General features: G+C 32.7%; 1 protein-coding gene across 1 annotated transcript; it reads right to left on the bottom strand.

The window, feature by feature from the left end:
- Positions 1–2,468: 2,468 nt before the first annotated feature.
- On the bottom strand, positions 2,469–6,132 carry LOC124531782 (facilitated trehalose transporter Tret1-like). Its single transcript, XM_047106308.1, has 3 exons — positions 6,053–6,132; positions 5,389–5,524; positions 2,469–4,064 (listed from the first exon to the last, which is right to left on the bottom strand). Exons 1-3 carry the CDS (start codon positions 6,074–6,076, stop codon positions 2,776–2,778), a joined length of 1,449 nt encoding a protein of 482 aa, XP_046962264.1. The 5' UTR covers positions 6,077–6,132; the 3' UTR covers positions 2,469–2,775.
- Between the last annotated feature and the right edge of the window lie 14,771 nt (positions 6,133–20,903).

Genomic DNA, 20,903 nt, shown 5'->3' with positions numbered 1-20,903 from the left:
AAACTAATGGTTAATATACATCGACTCGGCCGGGAATCGAACCCGGGGCCTCAGAGTGGCGTACCCATGAAAACCGGTCGGTGTACATACCACTCGACCATGGAGGTCGTCATGATACATAATATTGTTGTAAATATATTTATATTGCGACGCAACAGTGAGTATTCCTACTTTGTTAAAAACATCCCGAAGAGAGTCTCTAGCTCCAATATTATAAATAGACTGGATTGCTCTTTATAAAGACAGATTCAATATCTGCAGCGTTACTCCAAAGTAATATGCCATATGACATAATACTGTGAAAATAACCAAAATAAACTAAACGAGCGGTATCAATATCAGTTAATTGTCTAACTTGTTGTATAGCTACTAACGTAGATATAAGTTTTTAAATTATTTCCTATTTACTAAAAATTTTATGGATCAAAGTTGTCCGCAATAAAACATTTTTATTTTTATATTATTTATTAGATTGTATCATTTTCCGATACTACCTCGTTAAATTTATGAGTACATGTTACATGACGAGGTGATAAATCTAATAAATACTAATAATTTATTTAGAGCCAATAATCTACTATTAATGATTTTTTTTACATTCGTTTTTATTCAAATAAATGCGTATTGTTGAAAATGTTCATGTATATGTATAATAAAATTACAGGCCACCTTTAAGTAAAGTATTCCGCAACAAATGTTTACTATTTACAATATTTAAAAGAAATCCTCTGTGTTAATGTCATACTCGTCACAGTGCGTACAAAGGGGTACGGTGCTCAGCTTCTCGATACGGCGGTGTCAGTTTAATTATGATATAAAGAAAACTATTGATACAATTACTAAATGTTGATTTATAACTACATAATAATTTGAATAGGACTTGGCTTCTATGAGATCTCTAAACTTTTTACGATGGAAAGGCTGCATCGAGAGATTTGGCATTTTTTTACATTTAATGTTTTTGTAAGTGTATTTCTTTCTTCTTTTTTTAGGTTACCTCATAATTTCTTGGACTTCAGCTACTGCCTTGTGTAGAACCCATTCGCTATCTCTATCTCTTTTGTTTCTTCTCTGAGGCTTCGTTACTTCTAAGGTAGATAAGTCTGGGCGATATATACTTCGGAGTCGAATATATTCAGCCATTGCTGTCTCCGGAGCCCGAGCGCGCATACAATATTTATCGCTATACAATGGAGCTTTAAAATTTAAAGAATTATGAACTTCATGTATTAATTTGTATTAATTTCAGTCTATGTATTATATTCATATTATTATTTTCTATTCTATGTATGTATTCATCCAACTGTATACTTAAACAACGAACAAAGTTAACAATGCAGTCAAAATCTAAACAAAATTGTTTTCTATGGTATATTATTTTGTAATGTTTTTATAATTTTTCCTTTATATGTGGCTAATGACCGATCTTGATGCAAAATTTGAAGTTTCTAAGTCTGCTAGAACAACCTTAGATTTTTGATGATCGGTCAGTGAGTCAGTGAGTGACAAAATGGTGTAACTTTGATCGATCGTAAACCCTAAACTATTAATTCAATTGGCTTGTAATTTCGAATTTAAGCTTGTTCTAATGCCTAATATTAGTCTCAGAAAACTCAAACTCCTAGCTTTGTCCTCCTAGTTTTGATTTGCGTTAACATATATTAGTTAAGATGTTTTTGTGCAATATTTACATTTTGGTTTGTTTTCCTTTTTAATTCTATTTAAAAAAAAGTGATTGTATGTCTAAGAGCTCACTTCTGACACGCTGTTCATACTAGTTCGGGAGCCAGGAATCTGTTATTAAGATATAGAAATAAGTTTAACAATATCATTATTTTTGTTAATATAAAGTATAAAACAAGAATGTTTTTCCTCCAGATAGTCATGATTATTTTTTCACACATTTTTTTCTACGTTAGCTTTTTGTGTAAACTTTTAGCAACTATGTATAATCAGCTTGGTTTCTAAATATTTGTATGCGATTAGAATATACCTACATAAAGTTGCGTGAAATATGTTCTTTTGTTAAATGATTTGATTCAACTATTGTTTCTTTTACCTCTCTTCATCGTCATCTCAGGATCTAGATGTTATGCCCATGGTGACTGTCACAATAATTCTGGGTTTATAGATAGTCATTTAGAGTGACCATGTTAGCATTGTTGTCTAAGATTATTTTTATTGGCGACTCTAATTAGAAAGTCTGTTAGAATTTTATCTAGTTTAGGAAGACGGAAATATTAGGTGCGGTTGAGGGTAGACAAAGATGGATAGGTCGAATCTTAGACTGTGCCACCTTCACCATTCTTGGTAAGGCTTTCAAGTTGCAAGAAAGATAGTGCAAGACCAAATTTTTTTAAAGTAATTATCACGATTAGAAATATTAATAAAAATATCAGATTTCTCCTTCTTTAAATTTTTTATTCAAAAAGCATTTATTTTCTACAAATTACAAGTGAAGTCTTTTATGGTGTGTGTGTTTGATCTTCGAGCAGAAAATTGTCTCTTAGGTTTAGTTTGTAGATAGTTGAGTGGCAATGGCATTTTTTGTCTCTCTCGTTTCTTTACATTGTTTGAAAAACACATACACCATTATGTGTTTTAATAAATATTGTGTCATCATTCAACAAACGTGATAAACGTGAATGAAATATTGTTCAGTTCGCTTTAGTAATAATCTAATTAGCTTAATTAATTAAATACTTAATTTACTAGACTTACTGATATTATGTCTACAAACTCCAATATATTTAATTACCGGCTACTAATTAGTTTTCATGACTTTACATCATTTAATAAATTGCTTGTTTGATTCAAATTAAATGCTTCTTTGTTATAATCAAACGTACCATTTTTAAAGAAGTACTCAATTTCATGCAACGTTCTACCCTTTGTTTCCGGTAAGTAAAACCACAAGTATATAAGACAAAGGAATATAACAGTAGCGTATGATAAGAATAATCCATGATATCCCATTTCTGAAATCATAGACGAAGCAAATTTAATGCAAATAAACTGTAATATACAAGCAGCTGAACCTGTTACGGCGGCTAAACACGACTTCATTTCTGGAGGATATATTTCAGACATTAATATGTCAAGAACAGGGTACGGCCCAGCGGTAACGATCATAAAATACAAAGCCATTAATAAAACTTTAAGCCAAGACAAATAAAAATCGTTGCCAGGGCACAGATAAAGGCTTAATGCGAAAATTATTAGGCACATATTTGCTATTACACCCGATACAAAAAGAGTATCCCTTATTTTAAACTTAACTAAAATTGCGCACGATGAAACTGCAGCGACGGTTGTCAGACCATCAATGACTAACGTGAATAGAAGTATATCCGAACTAGCCGTTATGTCTTGTAACATACTAATGGCTAAAGTGCTGAATAAAATTCTACAGGTTGCGATTCTGTAAATGTTTGAAATTACACAAATCCCAAATATTTTCCAATAGTATTTTTTTGTTAATGTCATGAATAGATTTTTAATTGCTTCGAATTTTGAATTTCCATGTGATGATTCGTTTTGTTTCTTCCGTTCATACGCTAAAATTAATTTCAATTCATTTTCAGTGTCTTTATTTAAGGGATGCAGAGCTCTGAAAGCTTTCTCACATTTATCAAATTTACCTTTTGACGCTAACCATGTAGGGCTTTCAACCCAAAATAATGGTAAAATTGTTGCTAGCCCTGAAGGAATGATATCCATAAGGGCAACATATCTCCAATGAAATAAAACACTTAAAGTATGCCCTAATGTAGTACCTATAAGACAACCGACGCATACTATTAAGTTAATGCTAATAGGCCTAATAGAAGGAGTTATGTATTCACCTATATTTATAAATACTAATAGCATACCACCGCCAAAGCAAACTCCTAATATTAATCTGGACAGTAACAGCATTGTCTTATTTTTGGCAAAGTACAAGAATATCCAACACGCGGCGACTGTCGAATTAATAACAGTCATTGCCTTCTTCCGTCCCAATAAATCTGTGATAGTGCCCGTTACTGCGAAGCCAATTATAGAAAATATGTTAATTATTGAAGCTGAAACAAAACACGTTAATGATAAATGAGTTTTAAGGAATCGATTTTTTTATAAATTGTTTGGTTATAATACCAGTAGAAATACTTTTCTAATCGAATAGCAGGTTTTTCTTTGTGTATAGAAATTACTTGTAATAACTTTAATTTATTAAATAATTGTTTGTAGTTACAAAAGGTTAGAAAGAATGTTACTTGTAGAAGTATGGAAGGAGAAGACATTCTGCGCCGACCCCAAATGAAATTGGGAAAAGGGCAGGAGGATGATGATGAGTTACAAAATATGAGTATATTACCGATATTGAAACTGTAAGTATGTGTACGCACAGAAGCTGCGTGAAATTTTACATCATTTATATTTTGAATATCCCTATTCTTACTTTGATGTTGAAAATGTACACTGTAATTTAAAGATCAAAAAATAAAAATAAAATATGTTCGTCGAATGTCTTATTTATTTGTTTTATTTTAAATGAACTGTTTTGTTTATACTCGTATATATGTTTTATTTTTTTTATTATAAATTGATGTGTTAATCTTCTAATAAATTTAATCTTCATATTTTGGACAGCTATATAATAAACTTTCAGCATTGTGGATTCTAAAATTTTTAAGTAAATTCCAAAATAGATTTTACATACGCGTTATACAATTATTATTAGTATTTATATGTTAAGGTCTTTTCCCTATCGAAATATGAAAAACCAACATTTCGAAATTAATGATTTTAAATATTTTATACGATCGGTATATGTAAATGTATGTATGTTAGGATTTTTAATTTTTTTCAGTATATCATTAATAAAAATGTCAAATAAAAGGGGGCTGAGGATATAGCCTGAGGAACCCGAGATGCTATGCGGACGAAACTAGAGATGTGTCCTTTGACAGAAACTGCTTGAGTTCTGTCAAGGAAATATGATGTTAACCATTTCAGCACATCGTCGTACACCAAAATCTTGAGTTTTTTTTAAAATTAATAATGAATTTGGAAATTTGTAAAAAATATATATTAAGGTGGATTAATGAATTGGTCGACTATAGCTACCAGCAAAAAACAGGCGCTGCCTAAAATTAATTATTCCCTATGTCAACACCGTATCGTTAAAAATTTAGAAGTCATTCGTACACATGTACCTACCTGTACATGTATCTTGTTACACTAGCTCACTAACCATTCAATGTATGAACACACCAATACTAAGTAGTGATTTTTAATTATAGATTTAATACACCGAAATCTACCACAAAGTAGTATCAATAGAAAAACGTTCACAATTTTTGTCGATCGGTAATTTTCATTATTACAACTTTTTGAGATACAAACCTATCCAAGAAATATCTTCACTAGTTAAAGTAATGGTTGATTCTTTTGATTGTAAGCCGTTGATCATTCCAGACATCTGACCGAAAATAAATCCATCTGATATACAGCTTATTGCTAGGCTAATGCCAACTAGCACCTGAAAATAAATATTCATTTTAAGATTTGGAAGGCAGGATCAGTAGTATTGATAGTGTTGACACCCAACATATAAAACATATATACTAACAAAGGGTCGTAATTGTAGATATGATTAACACACATATAAGTAGTACTTTCTTCACTGGTCATCCATAAGATATAACCCAAAATAAGGAATTTTGCACACTTTCCTAAATTATAATTTGTACGTTGCACTTTATAGAACAAACAACATTATACACTTGCATTTTACCGATAGTAATTGCCACCTATCCATACCGAATCTCTATTACATATTTGGAAAAGTAAGATTTTAATGTGTAACACTGCGCTCATTACGTTTTGTACATTTATTTATACTCATCTCAAATTTACTTTTCTTCAAAGGACCTATTCAGATTTATATTATGTTTTCCAAAACATTAAAACTTTATATACATTTAATGCAAGTGACCTACAACAACAAAATATTCAATACGAAATGCAACACAATATATTTTTGAAATAAATTAATTGAATGATTTACCTGACGAAGTGTTTGCGGTGTCATTTTGATTTCGAACACATTAAAATTCAGATATGATCTGCGACCTTGATCATTATGAAAAACAGTACCTATCGCGCTTAATGATCGTTACAAATATCAATTACGAATTACATACTTCGAGTCAGTTCGACTCAACTTGAATTTATAATGAAATATAATCTATATAATAATAGAAGTGTGAAGTTAGTGTGTTTGTTCCTAAAAGATATTCAGTAATAAATCGTCTAATTCTTACTAAATTACATTAGTATGAACTTTAATAATACATTATTTTTTAAATCAGCTCATCGTACTTGATAATGTGACCATCACAAAAAACTTAAAAGGAATATTTCTATGCAGTTTATACTTATGTATTATTGGCAGCTTCTGCGGGGGTTTCTATGTTCACACGCCGCGTTTGTTTTCAGAATCAAATAGAAAAATTATCCGTAGCCACATGTTCATTAATATTATTGTATTCATCTTCATTTGAAATTGATAATACGGAAAGAGGCCTGTAAAGCGATTATGTAAGTCATCGTATGTTATTCAAAGAACATTTTAAAACAAATAAAATGCTGCAATTTTTTTGCCATTCGAAAGAAAGAGAGAACTAATTTAAATTTAGTAAGTATATTATGTTGTGTGTTTTTTTTGTGTTTGCATTTTGTATTATTTGCCATGATTCTTACTGCAAATACATGTATTAAAATAAACTGATTTATATATTGCCTCGTTTTTATCAAGTCAATATTATGAACGTGTGTTTTTAATAATATTTGAAAATTACGTAAATGAATAATATGATCACACCTAATCTTGGTGTAACCTAGTACTTGGTGGTAGGGCTTTGTGCAAGCCCATCTGGGTAGGTACCATCCACTCATCAGTTATTCTACCGCCAAATAACAGTACTCAGCATTGTTGTGTGCCGGTTTGAAGGGTGAGTGAGCCAGTGTAACTACAGTACAAAGGACAAAACTTCTTAGTTCCCAAGGTTGGTGGCACATTGACGATGTAAGGAATAGTTAATATTTCTTACAGCGTCATTGTTTATGGGTGATGTTGACCACTTACCATCAGGTGGCTCATATACTCGTCCGCCAACTTATACCATAAAAATCAGTGCTAATAAATTATACAAAAGTGAAAATAACACCGCTGCAGAAACTCATTTTGCTTCATTTGTTTTAAGTCAAAATGAATGTGCGTTTCTTAGGCTAATTATTGTTAGTTGCGTTAATGGGAAATACGACTACCACATAAATTACACAAAGGTTACACAAAGGAACATTGCAGTTATTATTGGAAGCATCGATTAATGAAAGGTTGTGCTCCAATCGAAAGCTTTAAGGTGAACAGCTTGTCTTGTAAGCCAATTTGGGCAAATCCCTTAATAATTTTACAACTGAAAATGTATTTTACTTTGTGTTACTATATTATGATTTATAGGTGTTGTAAATGAATCGTAGAAGAAAAGAAGAAACAGAGTTTTATATCTTCCTATATTGTTGGGCACTTTTTCGATATGCAAATGTTAGTATTTCTTACAGTGCTTAGCGCCTCATACCAGGTTATAAATGAATAAAGACGGGTTAAAACTTGAGACACGGATTATAATTATACCGTATACCAGAGATTCTGGAAACATTTACAATGGTAATTAAATAATATAAGCCTTGCCAAGTTCCGAAACCTCAGACATTAAACTGACGAAGTAACCACGATTTGATATTTTTGCAATTTTATAAATTTACTTTTTAGAATTACTGACTTTAACGTTACTTACTAATATTTAAAGAGCTGTACAAATAGGCCGTGCTAGTCAGAGGGAAAATATTAATACAATAAGCGAACAGGCAGATGGTAAAACTAAACGTTAGTTTGTTTTCGAACAATGTAAAAACACGTTGTGAATATGAAACGCACATTTAACACTTAGCACCGGACTGCGTGTCTAGTATCTAATGATTTAATTATTAACAATAACGGTCAATAATTAAATCTATTTTTATCTGTAATAAATCAAAATAGATAAACAAATCCTATCGCTAATTTTACTGTAACAATTTTTACGGGTTTGGCTTTTACTACGAGTTTTAATCGGGGATCACAACAATACGTCAATACTGTTTTCAAGACAGTCATGAAAATCTATCATTTATGAACGCTGTACTCTGATTAATTTAACAATCAGTCATATGCCCAGAGATTGCCTGGATGGGTTTACTTTAGTCATGAGGCCGTCTGATGCACCACCTGCAAATTTTGTCTATTGAAATGTCAAATTTAGTTTTGTGATGGTGTGCAATAGAGTAAATAAATATTTGAAAAATCAGCTCCTGGAATATTGGTTTCAATCAAAAGTCTTTGCTACGAATAACTCGAAAAATAATGTGATGTCACTCTTTAATCAATATTGCGGACTTTTAAAGCTTGGAAACCAATTCTGAAGCAAATATCCTTAACCGATTGAATTGATTTCTTATACACGTTCAGTTTGAATGAAAGTGCAGGGTGGACTATATAATGTCATTCTAAATTGCTTGGCTTAGTACCCAAAATAACAGATAGTTTTTATTACTTTATTTTTGCAATATGAATATCAAGTGAAAGGGCTTAAAATAAGTCAAAAAATAAAGTGATGTAACTGTAAACCAATATCATGTCGGAGTAAGTTTTTAATACTTACCTATAATATACGTATCAAAATACTTCCTGAGAATACGATTGTGAGTTTAAATCACTAAAAAGTAAATTAAATTGATTAACATAAGATTATACCATAGTCTTGATTATCTACACAAGTTAATCTCGCGATTAGTTTTTATATCAAATTGTGTCAAATCTGTCAAATGTGAAATGACGTTAAAAGTTATCAGTAAAAGTTCATTTTTTCGCATCCTGTTGTTATATCTTGTTTATAATCTAAATTTAATTGTTGAATCTTTACAACTTTCATTGCCTAAATGTAAAGAATATTCCCGAATTTCTTATTTTACCACCCATTGAACACATTTTTTATTAAGATTAACGCTTTTATATCCACAAGGAACGATTATCATTATGTGAAATCTATTTCAGTTCCTAAGGATATATCTTCCATAAAAAACCTTCGAATAAAAGTATCATACGACCCACAAACTAATATGTAAAAGTAAAATTTTCGAAAAAAATATTTTAAATCAACTTCTCGTCCATTTCGGTACAAATGCTATTTTTCATGGTGAGCAATTCGGTTTTAGAAGAGGTCGCTCGACAACTGATGCGGGAATTGCGCTTCTCAAACATATTTACGATGCTTGGGAGAAATCACAGAACGCTATTGGAGTATTCTGTGATTTATCTAAAGCATTCGATTGTGTAGAACACGAAACGCTTCTTTATAAGCTCAAATATTACGGTGTTAAAGGTAAAGCTCTTGATCTCATCGCTTCATATTTAAGTCAAAGAATCCAGCAAGTTTTCATTAATGGAATAAAGTCTTCTGGATCTACGTTAAAAATGGGAGTTTCACAAGGTTCAATTTTGGGTCCCTTTCTATTCCTAGTATATATAAATGATCTTCCTTTCTATGTTAAGGGTATTTGTGATATAGTGTTGTTTGCTGACGATACTTCGCTGATTTTTAAGGTTGACAGGAAAAAAAATGACTATGACGATGTGAACGGTGCATTATCACAGATACACAATTGGTTTACAGTAAATCATTTAGTTTTGAATGCTCAAAAAACAAAATGTGTAGTTTTTACCCTACCTAATGTTAGCAAGCAAAATTATAATATATCTTTAAATGGTGACCGTCTTGAAGTAGCTGATACTACGGTGTTTTTAGGAATAGAATTGGATTCCAGACTTCAGTGGACTTCTTATTTATCATCCCTAACAGGAAGACTCAGCTCCGCAACATCCGCGGTTAGAAAAGTTAGACAACTAACTGATGTTGATACCGCTCGTTTAGTTTATTTTGGTTATTTTCACAGTATTATGTCATATGGCATATTACTTTGGGGTAACGCTGCAGATATTGAATCTGTCTTTATTTTACAAAAGAGAGCAATTCGGTTTATTTATAATCTTGGAGCTAGAGACTCTCTTGGGGATGTTTTTAACAGAGTAGGAATACTCACTCTTGCGTCGCAATATATTTACAACAATATCATGTTGATAAAATCAGTGATAATCATTGTATATGCACTAGAAGTAAGGATAAACTTATAACGCCAAGTTTCCGACTCCGCAAAGTCAATAGATCCTTCTTGGGGCAAGGTATCCGTTTCTATAATAAAATTCCGCAGAAATTTTTAACTTTGCCGTTTAGTAAATTCAAATCGTTTGTTAAAAATACATTGGTAGAAAAAGCATACTATTCGATACAAGATTTTGTAGATGATAAAAAAGTGTGGAGTTAATACCTGTTGACTTCCATTCGCAGGATACATTAATTGAAATAATTGTATTTAATTAACATGACGTTGTATTTTTTTAAATGTTAAAAAAGAGTAACTACTGAGTTTCTTGCCGGTTCTTCTCGGTAGAATCTACTTTCCGAACCGGTGGTAGCTTCACTTAATTGTAAAAAGACGATTCTAAAGTGCTTATAAAAGCCTACGTGAATAAAAAAAAAAAAAAATATACCTACCTTGAGACAAAAAATGAATTGCGTGAGTGATTTAATCACGAATGATTCCTTTCTAGAAAGTGATATTACATTGACTAAATTGACCTAGTTTTCGAATTATCTTATAATATTTATTTAATCGTTCTTAATTTTCTTGGTTATTAACATATATTTGCAATTATAAATTTAATGTACGATTATTAAGAATAAGAGAACAGCATTGTGTTAAGGAAAAGAAATTGCGTTTTTTAAGTTGCAGGAGGCATGTTGCTGTTGTGCATGAAATCCGGATATTGGACATTAGTAAGTATTATAACTTTATAACCTTGATGATGGGTTTTCTTTGGTTTAGCCCTCTCGAATTTTATTCTAACTCGTAGGTAGCTATCATTTATCAAATATTCTATTCCAAAGAAGTTTATAACAGTTAATATCAGGTACTCTTTTAATAAACAGCTTACTTATTAAATAAGATGAATGGGTACTTATGATTGAATATGTACCTAAGATGTCATAAAAATAATTATCGTTAAAAAATTACAATAACCATAAATAGTCAGTATATTTATTACTTACTATATGGTAAGAGCTCGTTCGTTTTAAATAATGAACTGTTCTAGATGTAAAAGTGATTAAAACTAAATAATATTACAAGACAGACAAATATAAAGGAGTTATATTTTTTTAATGTTAATAATTTATTTAAATTAGAAATATATACATATTTACATAAACCATAACTTCAATGCAGAACATTGCGGCTAAATTTTTAAAGGCGATCCTTCTTTTCTTTCAATAAAATTATTATTATCTATTAAATTTGTTATCAAAAATCAAATGAAGAAAGATAAAGATGTACGTGATTTTTAATCTTATATCGTGATTCTTATCTTAAATCCTATGATGTATCTGTTCACTTACGACCCCTTCCATGACAAAAAATGAGCTTTTATCAACATCAAACAACAAAAACAGCCTGTTAATTTCCCACAGCTGGGCTAAGGCCTCCTCTCTCTTTGAGAACGTTTGGAACATAATCCACCACACCGATCCAATGCAGTTTGGTGGAATACACACAGGTTTCCTCACGATGTTTTTCTTCCGCCGAGTATGAGATGAAGTATAAACACAAATTAAGTACATATAAGGATATTCAGTGGTGCTTGCCTGGGTTTGAATGCACAATCATCGGTTCAGATGCACGCCTTCTAACCTCTGGGCTATTATCGGCATAATATGATATAATTTGTATATTTTGACGCTGACTTTATTCGTAAATTGGTCATCTCACGCACACTAAGACCTTGTAAGCGAGAGCGTCAATCACTAATGCACTTCAATAGTCTAACATGAAGGGGCGTGCCTTCGTGAGTGAATAGATCTATTACTGAAATGGTTTTAGTGCAATAGCACAGCAACTTATTTAGTGTTGGTACTCGAGTAGGCGGAAATTATTTAGTGTGTCAATTTTTTTCATTACTTTTGCGTATTGTCAATATATAGGCTGACTATATGCTTAAATGACGACCTCCATGGTCGAGTGGTATGTACACCGGTTTTCATGGGAACGCCACTCTGAGGTCCCGGGTTCGATTCCTGGCCGAGTCGATGTAGATTACCATTAGTTTTCTATGTTGTCTTGGGTCTGGGTGTTTGTGGTACCGTCGTTACTTCTGATTTCCATAACACAAGTGCTTACGTAAGCTACTTACATTGGGATCAGTGTAATGTATGTTGTCTCATATTTATTTATTTATAAAATAATATTTCAACTATCAGTGTGCTAAGTTCCTTTAGGTATGACCAATGACCGTGCAATCATAGTTCAGCCAATGAATTTTTTTTTTTTTTTTTTTTTTTTATGGAATAGGTGGCAAACGAGCAGGAGGCTCACCTGATGGAAAGTGACTACCACCGCCCATGGACATCTGCAACACCAGGGGGCTTGCAGGTGCGTTGCCGGCCTTTGAGAAAGGAGTAGGCTCTTTTCTTGAAGGTTCCCATGTCGTATCGGTTCGGAAAAACCGCCGGCGACAGCTGGTTCCACAGAGTGGTTGTGCGAGGCAGAAAATGTCTAAGAAATCGCGCTGTTGTGGATTTTCGGACATCAAGATGGTGCGGGTGAAACTTAGAATTTTGACGAGATGTCCGAAGGTGAAATTCAGCAGCCGGGATTAATCCGAACAATTCCTCGGAACATTCCCCGTGAAAAATTCGGTAGAAGATGCAGAGTGATCCAACATCTCTACGCAAAGCCAAAGGATCAAGGAGATCGGAAAGGGCTTGATCGTCGATAATTCGAGCCGCTCTACGTTGGATGCGGTCAAATGGAAGGAGCTGGTACTGGGGAGCACCCGCCCAGAGGTGAGAGCAGTACTCCATGTGAGGCCGAATTTGCGCCTTGTAAAGTTTTAGGCGATGGGCCGACGTGACGTACTGTCTCGCCTTGCTGAGCACACCGAGCTTCTTTGAAGCCAATTTGGCTTTGCCTTCCAATTGACCGCGGAACTGAACGAGGCTCGAAATATCAACGCCAAGTATTCCGATACTACCTGTAGCGGCTATCGGGATGTTCTCAAATCGTGGAGATACGACAAATGGTGTTTTTTTAGCGGTTAACGCGCAAACTTGCGTCTTTTTGGGGTTGAAATGGACTAAATTTAGCCGGCCCCAGTTCGAGACTTCGTTTAACGAAGACTCGATTTCAGACACAAGTTTGTTCCGGTTTTCTTCGACGTTTTCCCGAGAAATATTAGCGCGGCCGGTGTATAAGGTGTCAACGGTACTGTCGTCTGCATAGCAATGAATGTTCCCGATTTGCAACAAATCATTGATATGCAGAAGAAACAGAGTGGGTGATAGGACGCAGCCTTGTGGAACACCAGCATTGACGAATTTTAAGTCAGAGCATGCACCGTCGACAACGACCTTGATGCTCCGATCTGCCAAAAAGCTGGTAATCCAATTGCATAATTTCCCGGGAAGCCCATAAGAAGGAAGCTTCGAAAGAAGCGCTTTGTGCCATACGCGATCGAAGGCCTTCGCTATGTCCAAGCTGGCTGCTAATGCCTCCCCCTTGCTCTCAACTGCTTCAGCCCACCTGTGAGTAAGGTAAACTAGAAGATCACCGGCTGAGCGACCCCGACGGAAACCGTACTGGCGGTCACTAATCAGCTGATTCTCCTCTAGGTACCGCAGGAGCAATAGAAATATATTATAGATAGAGACAAAAACAAACCAACTCATGCCGCTAAATTATATTGACATGGTGCCATTGTGGTATTATTACAAAGTTCTGTGCTTTGTGCAAGCTAGCACACGCCAAAACACACGACGTACCTGCATGCCCCCCAGTGTTGCAGATGTTCATAGACGGTGGTAATTACTTTTCATCATATGAACCACCTGCTCGTTTGCCATAATAATAACATAAACAAATAAAACAGTAATACTAAGTATTTGAAGGATGAGTGAACCTGTGAACAGGCACGAGAGGTGTAAAATCTTAGTTCCCAAGGCTTGACATAATCGCGATGGAAGGAATGGTTTTGCCAATTTTATGGGCGTTGGTGTTTACAAACTATCAGTACATTTTTCCAACCGCCTATCCGCTTTATGAAAAAAATTCTATTTTTGGGATATATGGAGACGAAGTGCTATACCTTAGATTCAATGACCATACCTAGTTTAAAAGGAATGCTAATCCCTCGAATTTTAATAGCTCGTAAAAAACTCATGAAGACAAATAAAACAAAGATCTAAATTAGTAACATAATAAATCGGCATTTTATTTGTCAAGATTCAGATACAAAGTGATTTCTTGTAAAATAACACACTGATTACTTCATTAAATTCAGAGTTTAAATCACAATGAGCAAAATAATTATTCAAAATATTACATAACAATTTTTTGACTAAATGTACCGAGATTGATATTAATATAAGACTTGTTGTACATTCATCTATTTTTTGTTCTCATTATTAAAATTAACTAGAGACAATCACAAGGCTACCTATAATTGATAATTATAGTAGAATGCGACTGAATCTATAATATCGTTCTAATATCAATAAATAAATATTATGTTTGAAAAATCTATGCAAAGATTGCATATATTGAGATAATGTATGCAATCTTTACGTATATTTGAATATAAATACGTATTTCATTCAAAAATCTTATAAATATTTGTTCGTAGATTGCATATAGCATCTTTTTGTTACGAATCGTGATTCAATACAATAGTATTAAATGTATAATAGTATCTAAACCAGTTTGATTCTTAAATTCGGTAGTCGTAACGTTTGATAGAGTTCAATGTTTACTACGCACTTAATCTCTCAATAAAAATAAGCAGCTTAAGATTTATGCAACGTATAGTGGGTTTAATGTTTCTTTGTATTTCACAATTAGGCGCTAAATGCCCTTGTATTTAACTCGAGTATTTTAATAATTACTTGGCGGGACAAGGTTTGGCAACACTGCAGTGAAATAAATCATAATAAAAATTGCCAATTCAAAAATTTCTAAATTATTTAAAGTGTTTTTCATATGATTTCGTTACTGTCTTTAGATTAATAATTATTATACTCTTTCAACTTATCATTTCAATTATCTTCTTCTATTAATTACCTGATGTCTTTGTGTGTGTAAATGTATATGTGTGTATGTAAATGATTTATGAATGGCGAAAAGTAGTTCTGCTAACATGGATACCAAACATATTTGAAATTTTATATACGTCTGTTTAAACTTATCATTAAAATGTTGTATGATGAATAAATAACAAAGAATGTATATATAAATATTGTAACTACATGTATATTAATCATGTTATAAGATTGTTTTCGTTTTGTCAAATTATGCAAGTCAATAAAATTAAGCATAAGATAGTAATAAATTGTTCAGATAAAAACTTTTTCAAGTATGGGTGAGATGCAAAGAGATTGTAATAAGAGGGAGAGAGCGATAGAGAGAGAGTTAGAGAAATAGAAAGTGAGAGAGAGAGTGAGAGAGAGAGTACCACTATAAATTGACGTGTGAGTAAGTTCAAGTTAAAGTAGGATTAAAAAAAAACATTTTTTTCCTCCTTGGAAAAACGCTTTTACGCGTTTCTAATACCCACTACAGATCAGCAGTATCTACTCCGTCTTTTCAGGGACATTACGGGTTCATTTGCGCATACTACCGAGAAACAGTAAGTATTCCTACTTTGTTTGTCCATTAATAATAGACCGGAGAACTCTCTTTTGTAATATAAAAATATAATAATAAGTATATCCTAATAATAATCTGCAAACTAGCCATGTCCGTCGTCGTGATTGTACCTCATTAATCATTTATATACGAATACAATGCCATCAACGCAACAAAAAGTGTTTCTTATTATATACAATGTACTCAGCACATGTGTTCACCTTTAAATCGTATCTTATGAATATAAACTTATGTAAGAACTAGCTGCCCGTCACGATTTTATACGAGTTAAGTTCATACATAGGACTTGTATATAGTACTTGCGCTTCAATTAACATTGAAATTTCTAAAAATGATATCTCAAATTATTTTATAAAATAAATTTATGTCCTACTTGCAGCTTTCTGGAATCAGTTATTTGGGTCTGCACGTTGATAGTCGGGACAAACGATTTTACGAATTAACGAATAAATAAACATTGGATAACATTAAATACATTACTCAGATCCCAATAATGTAAGCTAGTTAGCTAAATCATTCGTGTTATTGAAAATCACGGTACCATAAAACCCAGAGCCAAGACAACATACAAAACTAATGACCGTTTTCCACCGTCAATATCTCGGCCGGGAATCGAACCCGGGACGTCGGAGTGGCGTTCTCATGAAAACCGGTGTACTCGAGCACGAAGGTCGTCAAATAATCTGGTTGTGTTATTAAAACAAGTATTTCACTCGATAGTAACATCTGTCAAATCGCATGCATTACATTTATAATACTTTTATATCGGTCATGACTCAGACTAAGGTCGATATCTTAGTTCCTTTATGCGTCGGAAGTGGGAGCAAGGTCTGTGTCACTCGATAGCTTCCTTCCTTTGCCTTATCTATTTTTAAATGTATTCTTACCAAAGATAATATTAATTGTGTCCTAATTAACATTTATCGTTTATCTCATATGCTGCTCTTGAAATGTCAGAAATTGTTTAAGTATGACATTTCCTTGTGGATGTGTCATATGCTGAGCTGCCTTGGTGGTCTGTGTTTAGTGGATGCAGTCCTAGGCTCAAACCAGGGCACAATAAAAAGTTTTTAGGTTTTTCTGTCAAGAAATATGAGTAAAGGAGTTGGGACTACACGTATTTTTGCGCACAAATTGAGAAACCGTGATCAATTGGTCTGGTTGGTATCATGACAACTTACATTATGTACTAACTTTAACTTATTATGACGTATACAATAATGACGAAATTGATGTTCAATTATATTTATTAGAATATTTTTTTTTATATAAAAACGCTATGCAGAAATACTTTCTTAAGGAGAAGATAAAATGAGATGATAGATAAAAATAAAAAAAATATCCTTAATAACGTTACTTAATTCGTTTTACGTGAAATGCAACACCATTTGGTTCTCAGCCTTGTGATAAAGTAACCGAAAGTATTAGTAGAAATGTAATTGAAGATGTTTAAAATGTATTTTTTTAAGGAAACTGAGTACTTGTCGCCTTGTATGGAACCTTATGCATTAAAAGCCTATTTTTGCTATAGCTGGACAAAGGCTTCCTCCCCCTTTGAGGAGAAGGTTTGGAGCATATTCCACCACGCTACTCGAATGCATGTTGGTGGTTACAAATGTGGCAGAGATTTGTTGAAATAAGAAAAAATTCAGCAGGATTTTTTTAATTTCATTTTAACAACTATTCATTTCATGTACAAATATATTTACGTTATTTCAAACAGCCTAGAGGCGACCCAGCCTTTGTGTCATCTCATTACCAAGGTGTGCAATCAACTTAGTAATCATTTTTGTTGTAATATCATTTAGAACACAAACGCTCTTTAACGATTATTTTAAATTTTACAATAGAATATTTTTGATCGTTTTCTGGGATATGAGCCTCGACGGATTTCTTCACTAGTCGTCGACACTTATAATTTTTAACAACCTTAGTTATTATATGTCGAAAGGACTCAAAAAGGACTCGTCGCTTTTGTTTCATCCAGGCTTCGGAGGCATGATAGCTTCGGTAAAGCGTTTGCGCACGTGCCGTTCCTCGCGTAGGCGTTCGCGCCACGTCGCCTGAGGCCTCCAGTGTCCCCACCACTTCGAAGCGGAGGGGGACACGCTTTCGCCGTTTTAACAATGGACACGAGTCTACTGATAGACTCGAGGTATCAATATATTCTTCAACAATTATTATATTGGATCCGTTTATTTCAATCTGTTCCACATGAATGTTTACAATTAAAAATGTGAAAATAAATTGAAATTTACTTTATACAATGTAATAATGCAAAAGAAAATACAGAAATTTACACTTAACTTTTAAAATAATTGATAAATATAAGATAGTAAGGTATTTTAACATTTATATTTAGTTGGCAAATGTGTTGTCTCATGGTAAATATGGTCACTATCACAAGAAATTGGCATTATTTTGTGGCCCATTACCCATCTAAGTGATAGCTAATATTTCTTACTGTGTAAGCGGTGGTGACCACTTATCATCAGGTAGCTCATTTACCCCGAAGCTTACCTAGATCATAAAAAAAAACATTATTTATGTCTGTAACTACATCGGCTAATTCACCTTTGACCTATTAATTAGTGGAGCATATTGATGGGATATAAGAGTGAGTGGTGTGGGTACAACCTATAACATACCATATGAGCTTGTACAGATCCCTACCATAAAGGAAAAGCTGCCCTGAAATCTCAGAACTTTTTCAAAAGACAAATTAGGTAGTTTTTTCGTTTTCTATCAAATATGTGTAATTATTCTTTTTTAAATAAAATATTTTGTATTTATAATAAAATAAAAACAAGTTGAGTCATAACGGGATATCAATAACAGTACTTAATCCGAATGTCCGTTGTAACATATGTACAACGATACATTAAAAAAAATATAAGTCATTACAACATTTATTATAAAAGCATTCCATTAAATAGTCGCAGTGAAAAATATATTATATTACATTTCGACATTATATCCGGCACTCGTAATACCGTAACGAAAGATAGCAAACTCTATAATTGTGGTAACTGAAGCGTGCCCGATGAACTTGACCTCAATATTATTAAGTAATATTTTTACAAAGCACGGCATGGTTCATTGGATCAATTGACAAGGTGAAGGTTTTCAGACGCATCTTAGCCGTGAGACGATCTTCGCCATTTGTAATCAAAACCAAACCATGTATTGTTCGAAATAAACGCTATATTACAATGAACAGAACTAATGTCATTCATTATTGATAAAATTATATTGAAATTAAATTCAATATCAATAATTGTCATTGCAAAAAATATCGAATTGCTAAGTGATATTTTTTAGCATTTTTTTAAGCAGTTCGTAGTTAACTTTAATTGCTTTGATTATGTACTAAAACTTTAATATATTTTTTTATACAATTGTATACCTACCGCGTTTGTCATAAAATGTAGGTACTTTAAAAATACAAGGAAATATGTCACTTTTCAGGAAATAAATATATAATTGATTGTAATTTATATTGACGATGTAGAAATATTAGCCTAATAAGGTAGGTAAGGATTAATTTGTGAGGTTCTTTACTCGATTTAAGATACTTTAAAAAAATATGGAAGTTTTTCAAGTATATTATTGGCTGTGATCAACTGTTAAGTTGCTGCTACCATGCGCGTGTATGTTACGACATATTTGTGACGGATGGTCGCTGTGTTTACGATTATCAAACCATCGATCGTATGAATTAGGTCAATGTTAACTGACTCCTTCCAAGTTCAATGTTCCGCGAAGGTCGAACAAAAATGTGTGACGAACGAAGGTGAGCGAATAATTGTTGTTAGTTTGTAAACCTTCATGGTTTTTTGGTATTATTTTGTTATTTGACAACAAATTGACTGAACGAAAAAAAATTGGCCATTCAACCTGGCTAGAACCATAACTATCCGCTGCCTTGTTATGTAATATATTCGAGTTTTATTTAAAATAGACATTTCATAAGATTATGCAATAAATAAATTGATTCGAGGTTCTGCTTGCGCTAGAACGATACGACTTGGGAACTTTCAAAAGAAACTACAGATTTTCGTAAAGACCAGCCCTTGCAGATATCCATGGGCGATAGTAGTCACTTTTTCGTTTATCAGATGATTGTCCTGCTCGTTTGACACCTATATCATAAAAAAATCCAGTTTCTACTACTAATTCTATGTAACATAAATGCCTAGTTATTTAAAATTTTGATTATACACCACATGATACTTATATATACGCATGCTGCGTTCATATCAAGAAAGTTTCAATCTATGTTCATGTTTATATTAAGTTTAACATTTTAAGGATTGTAACAAGTTTTATGAACGAATAAAAAAAAAAGTGTTACGTTATCTAACCGTATACAACCAGTTTAGTTAGATTTTGGTTACATACCTAGCGTTAAAATACTGTTGGGTCAATCTGGGGGAACGACTCTTCTGGATGATAGGTGAACTTTGCTTAGGAGGTTGGCAATTTGAATATTTTATCTTTTGTATTTTATCGCAAAAATAGCTGACTCGATTTAATGCATCCACAAATTAATCATAAAGACACAAGATTATAACTAATAATAGTCGTTTTATAATCGACTGTATAATATACTAATATATAAAAAAATCAATAAGGAAAATTTAAAAGGCATGAACGCAAATACATAACGAATAATTTATAAAAAATACATACGGTCAGTTTAATGCCCTCCTCCAATCGCTGAACCTTGATCAGATTTCCGTTTCTTCTTCTTAATAAACATATGAATTAATTTTGTATCCATATTTTTTTTCTTGAATAGCCTTAATTAAATTTACTGTCCGTTTTCTCTAAAAAGTATTTATGCATGCAAACAATACAATATAAGAAAAACAAATAAAATTAAAATTAATCGTTTATGTATATCATAACAGCTTTTTTTTTACTTATTTCACGGCGAACGCATTTTTTTAACAAACACTGAGAAAAATTAATTCAATTTATAGTAACTCGTTGAGTTCTTGGACTTT

The sequence above is a fragment of the Vanessa cardui genome, chromosome 8 (genome assembly GCF_905220365.1).
Source record: "Vanessa cardui chromosome 8, ilVanCard2.1, whole genome shotgun sequence".
Taxonomy (NCBI): Eukaryota; Metazoa; Arthropoda; class Insecta; order Lepidoptera; family Nymphalidae; genus Vanessa; species Vanessa cardui.
Note: the sequence above shows the minus strand (reverse complement) of the source record. Positions and strands in the feature narration are given on the sequence as shown.

Excerpts from the sequence above, each read along its gene's own strand:
- LOC124531782 (XM_047106308.1), bottom strand. The coding sequence starts at position 6,076 with ATGACACCGCAAACACTTCGTCAG. Across the intron at positions 5,525-6,052 it reads CACCGCAAACACTTCGTCAG|GTGCTAGTTGGCATTAGCCT; the intron begins GTAAATCATTCA and ends ATTTATTTTCAG. Across the intron at positions 4,065-5,388 it reads TGAAGATATTTCTTGGATAG|CTTCAATAATTAACATATTT; the intron begins GTTTGTATCTCA and ends GTTTTGTTTCAG.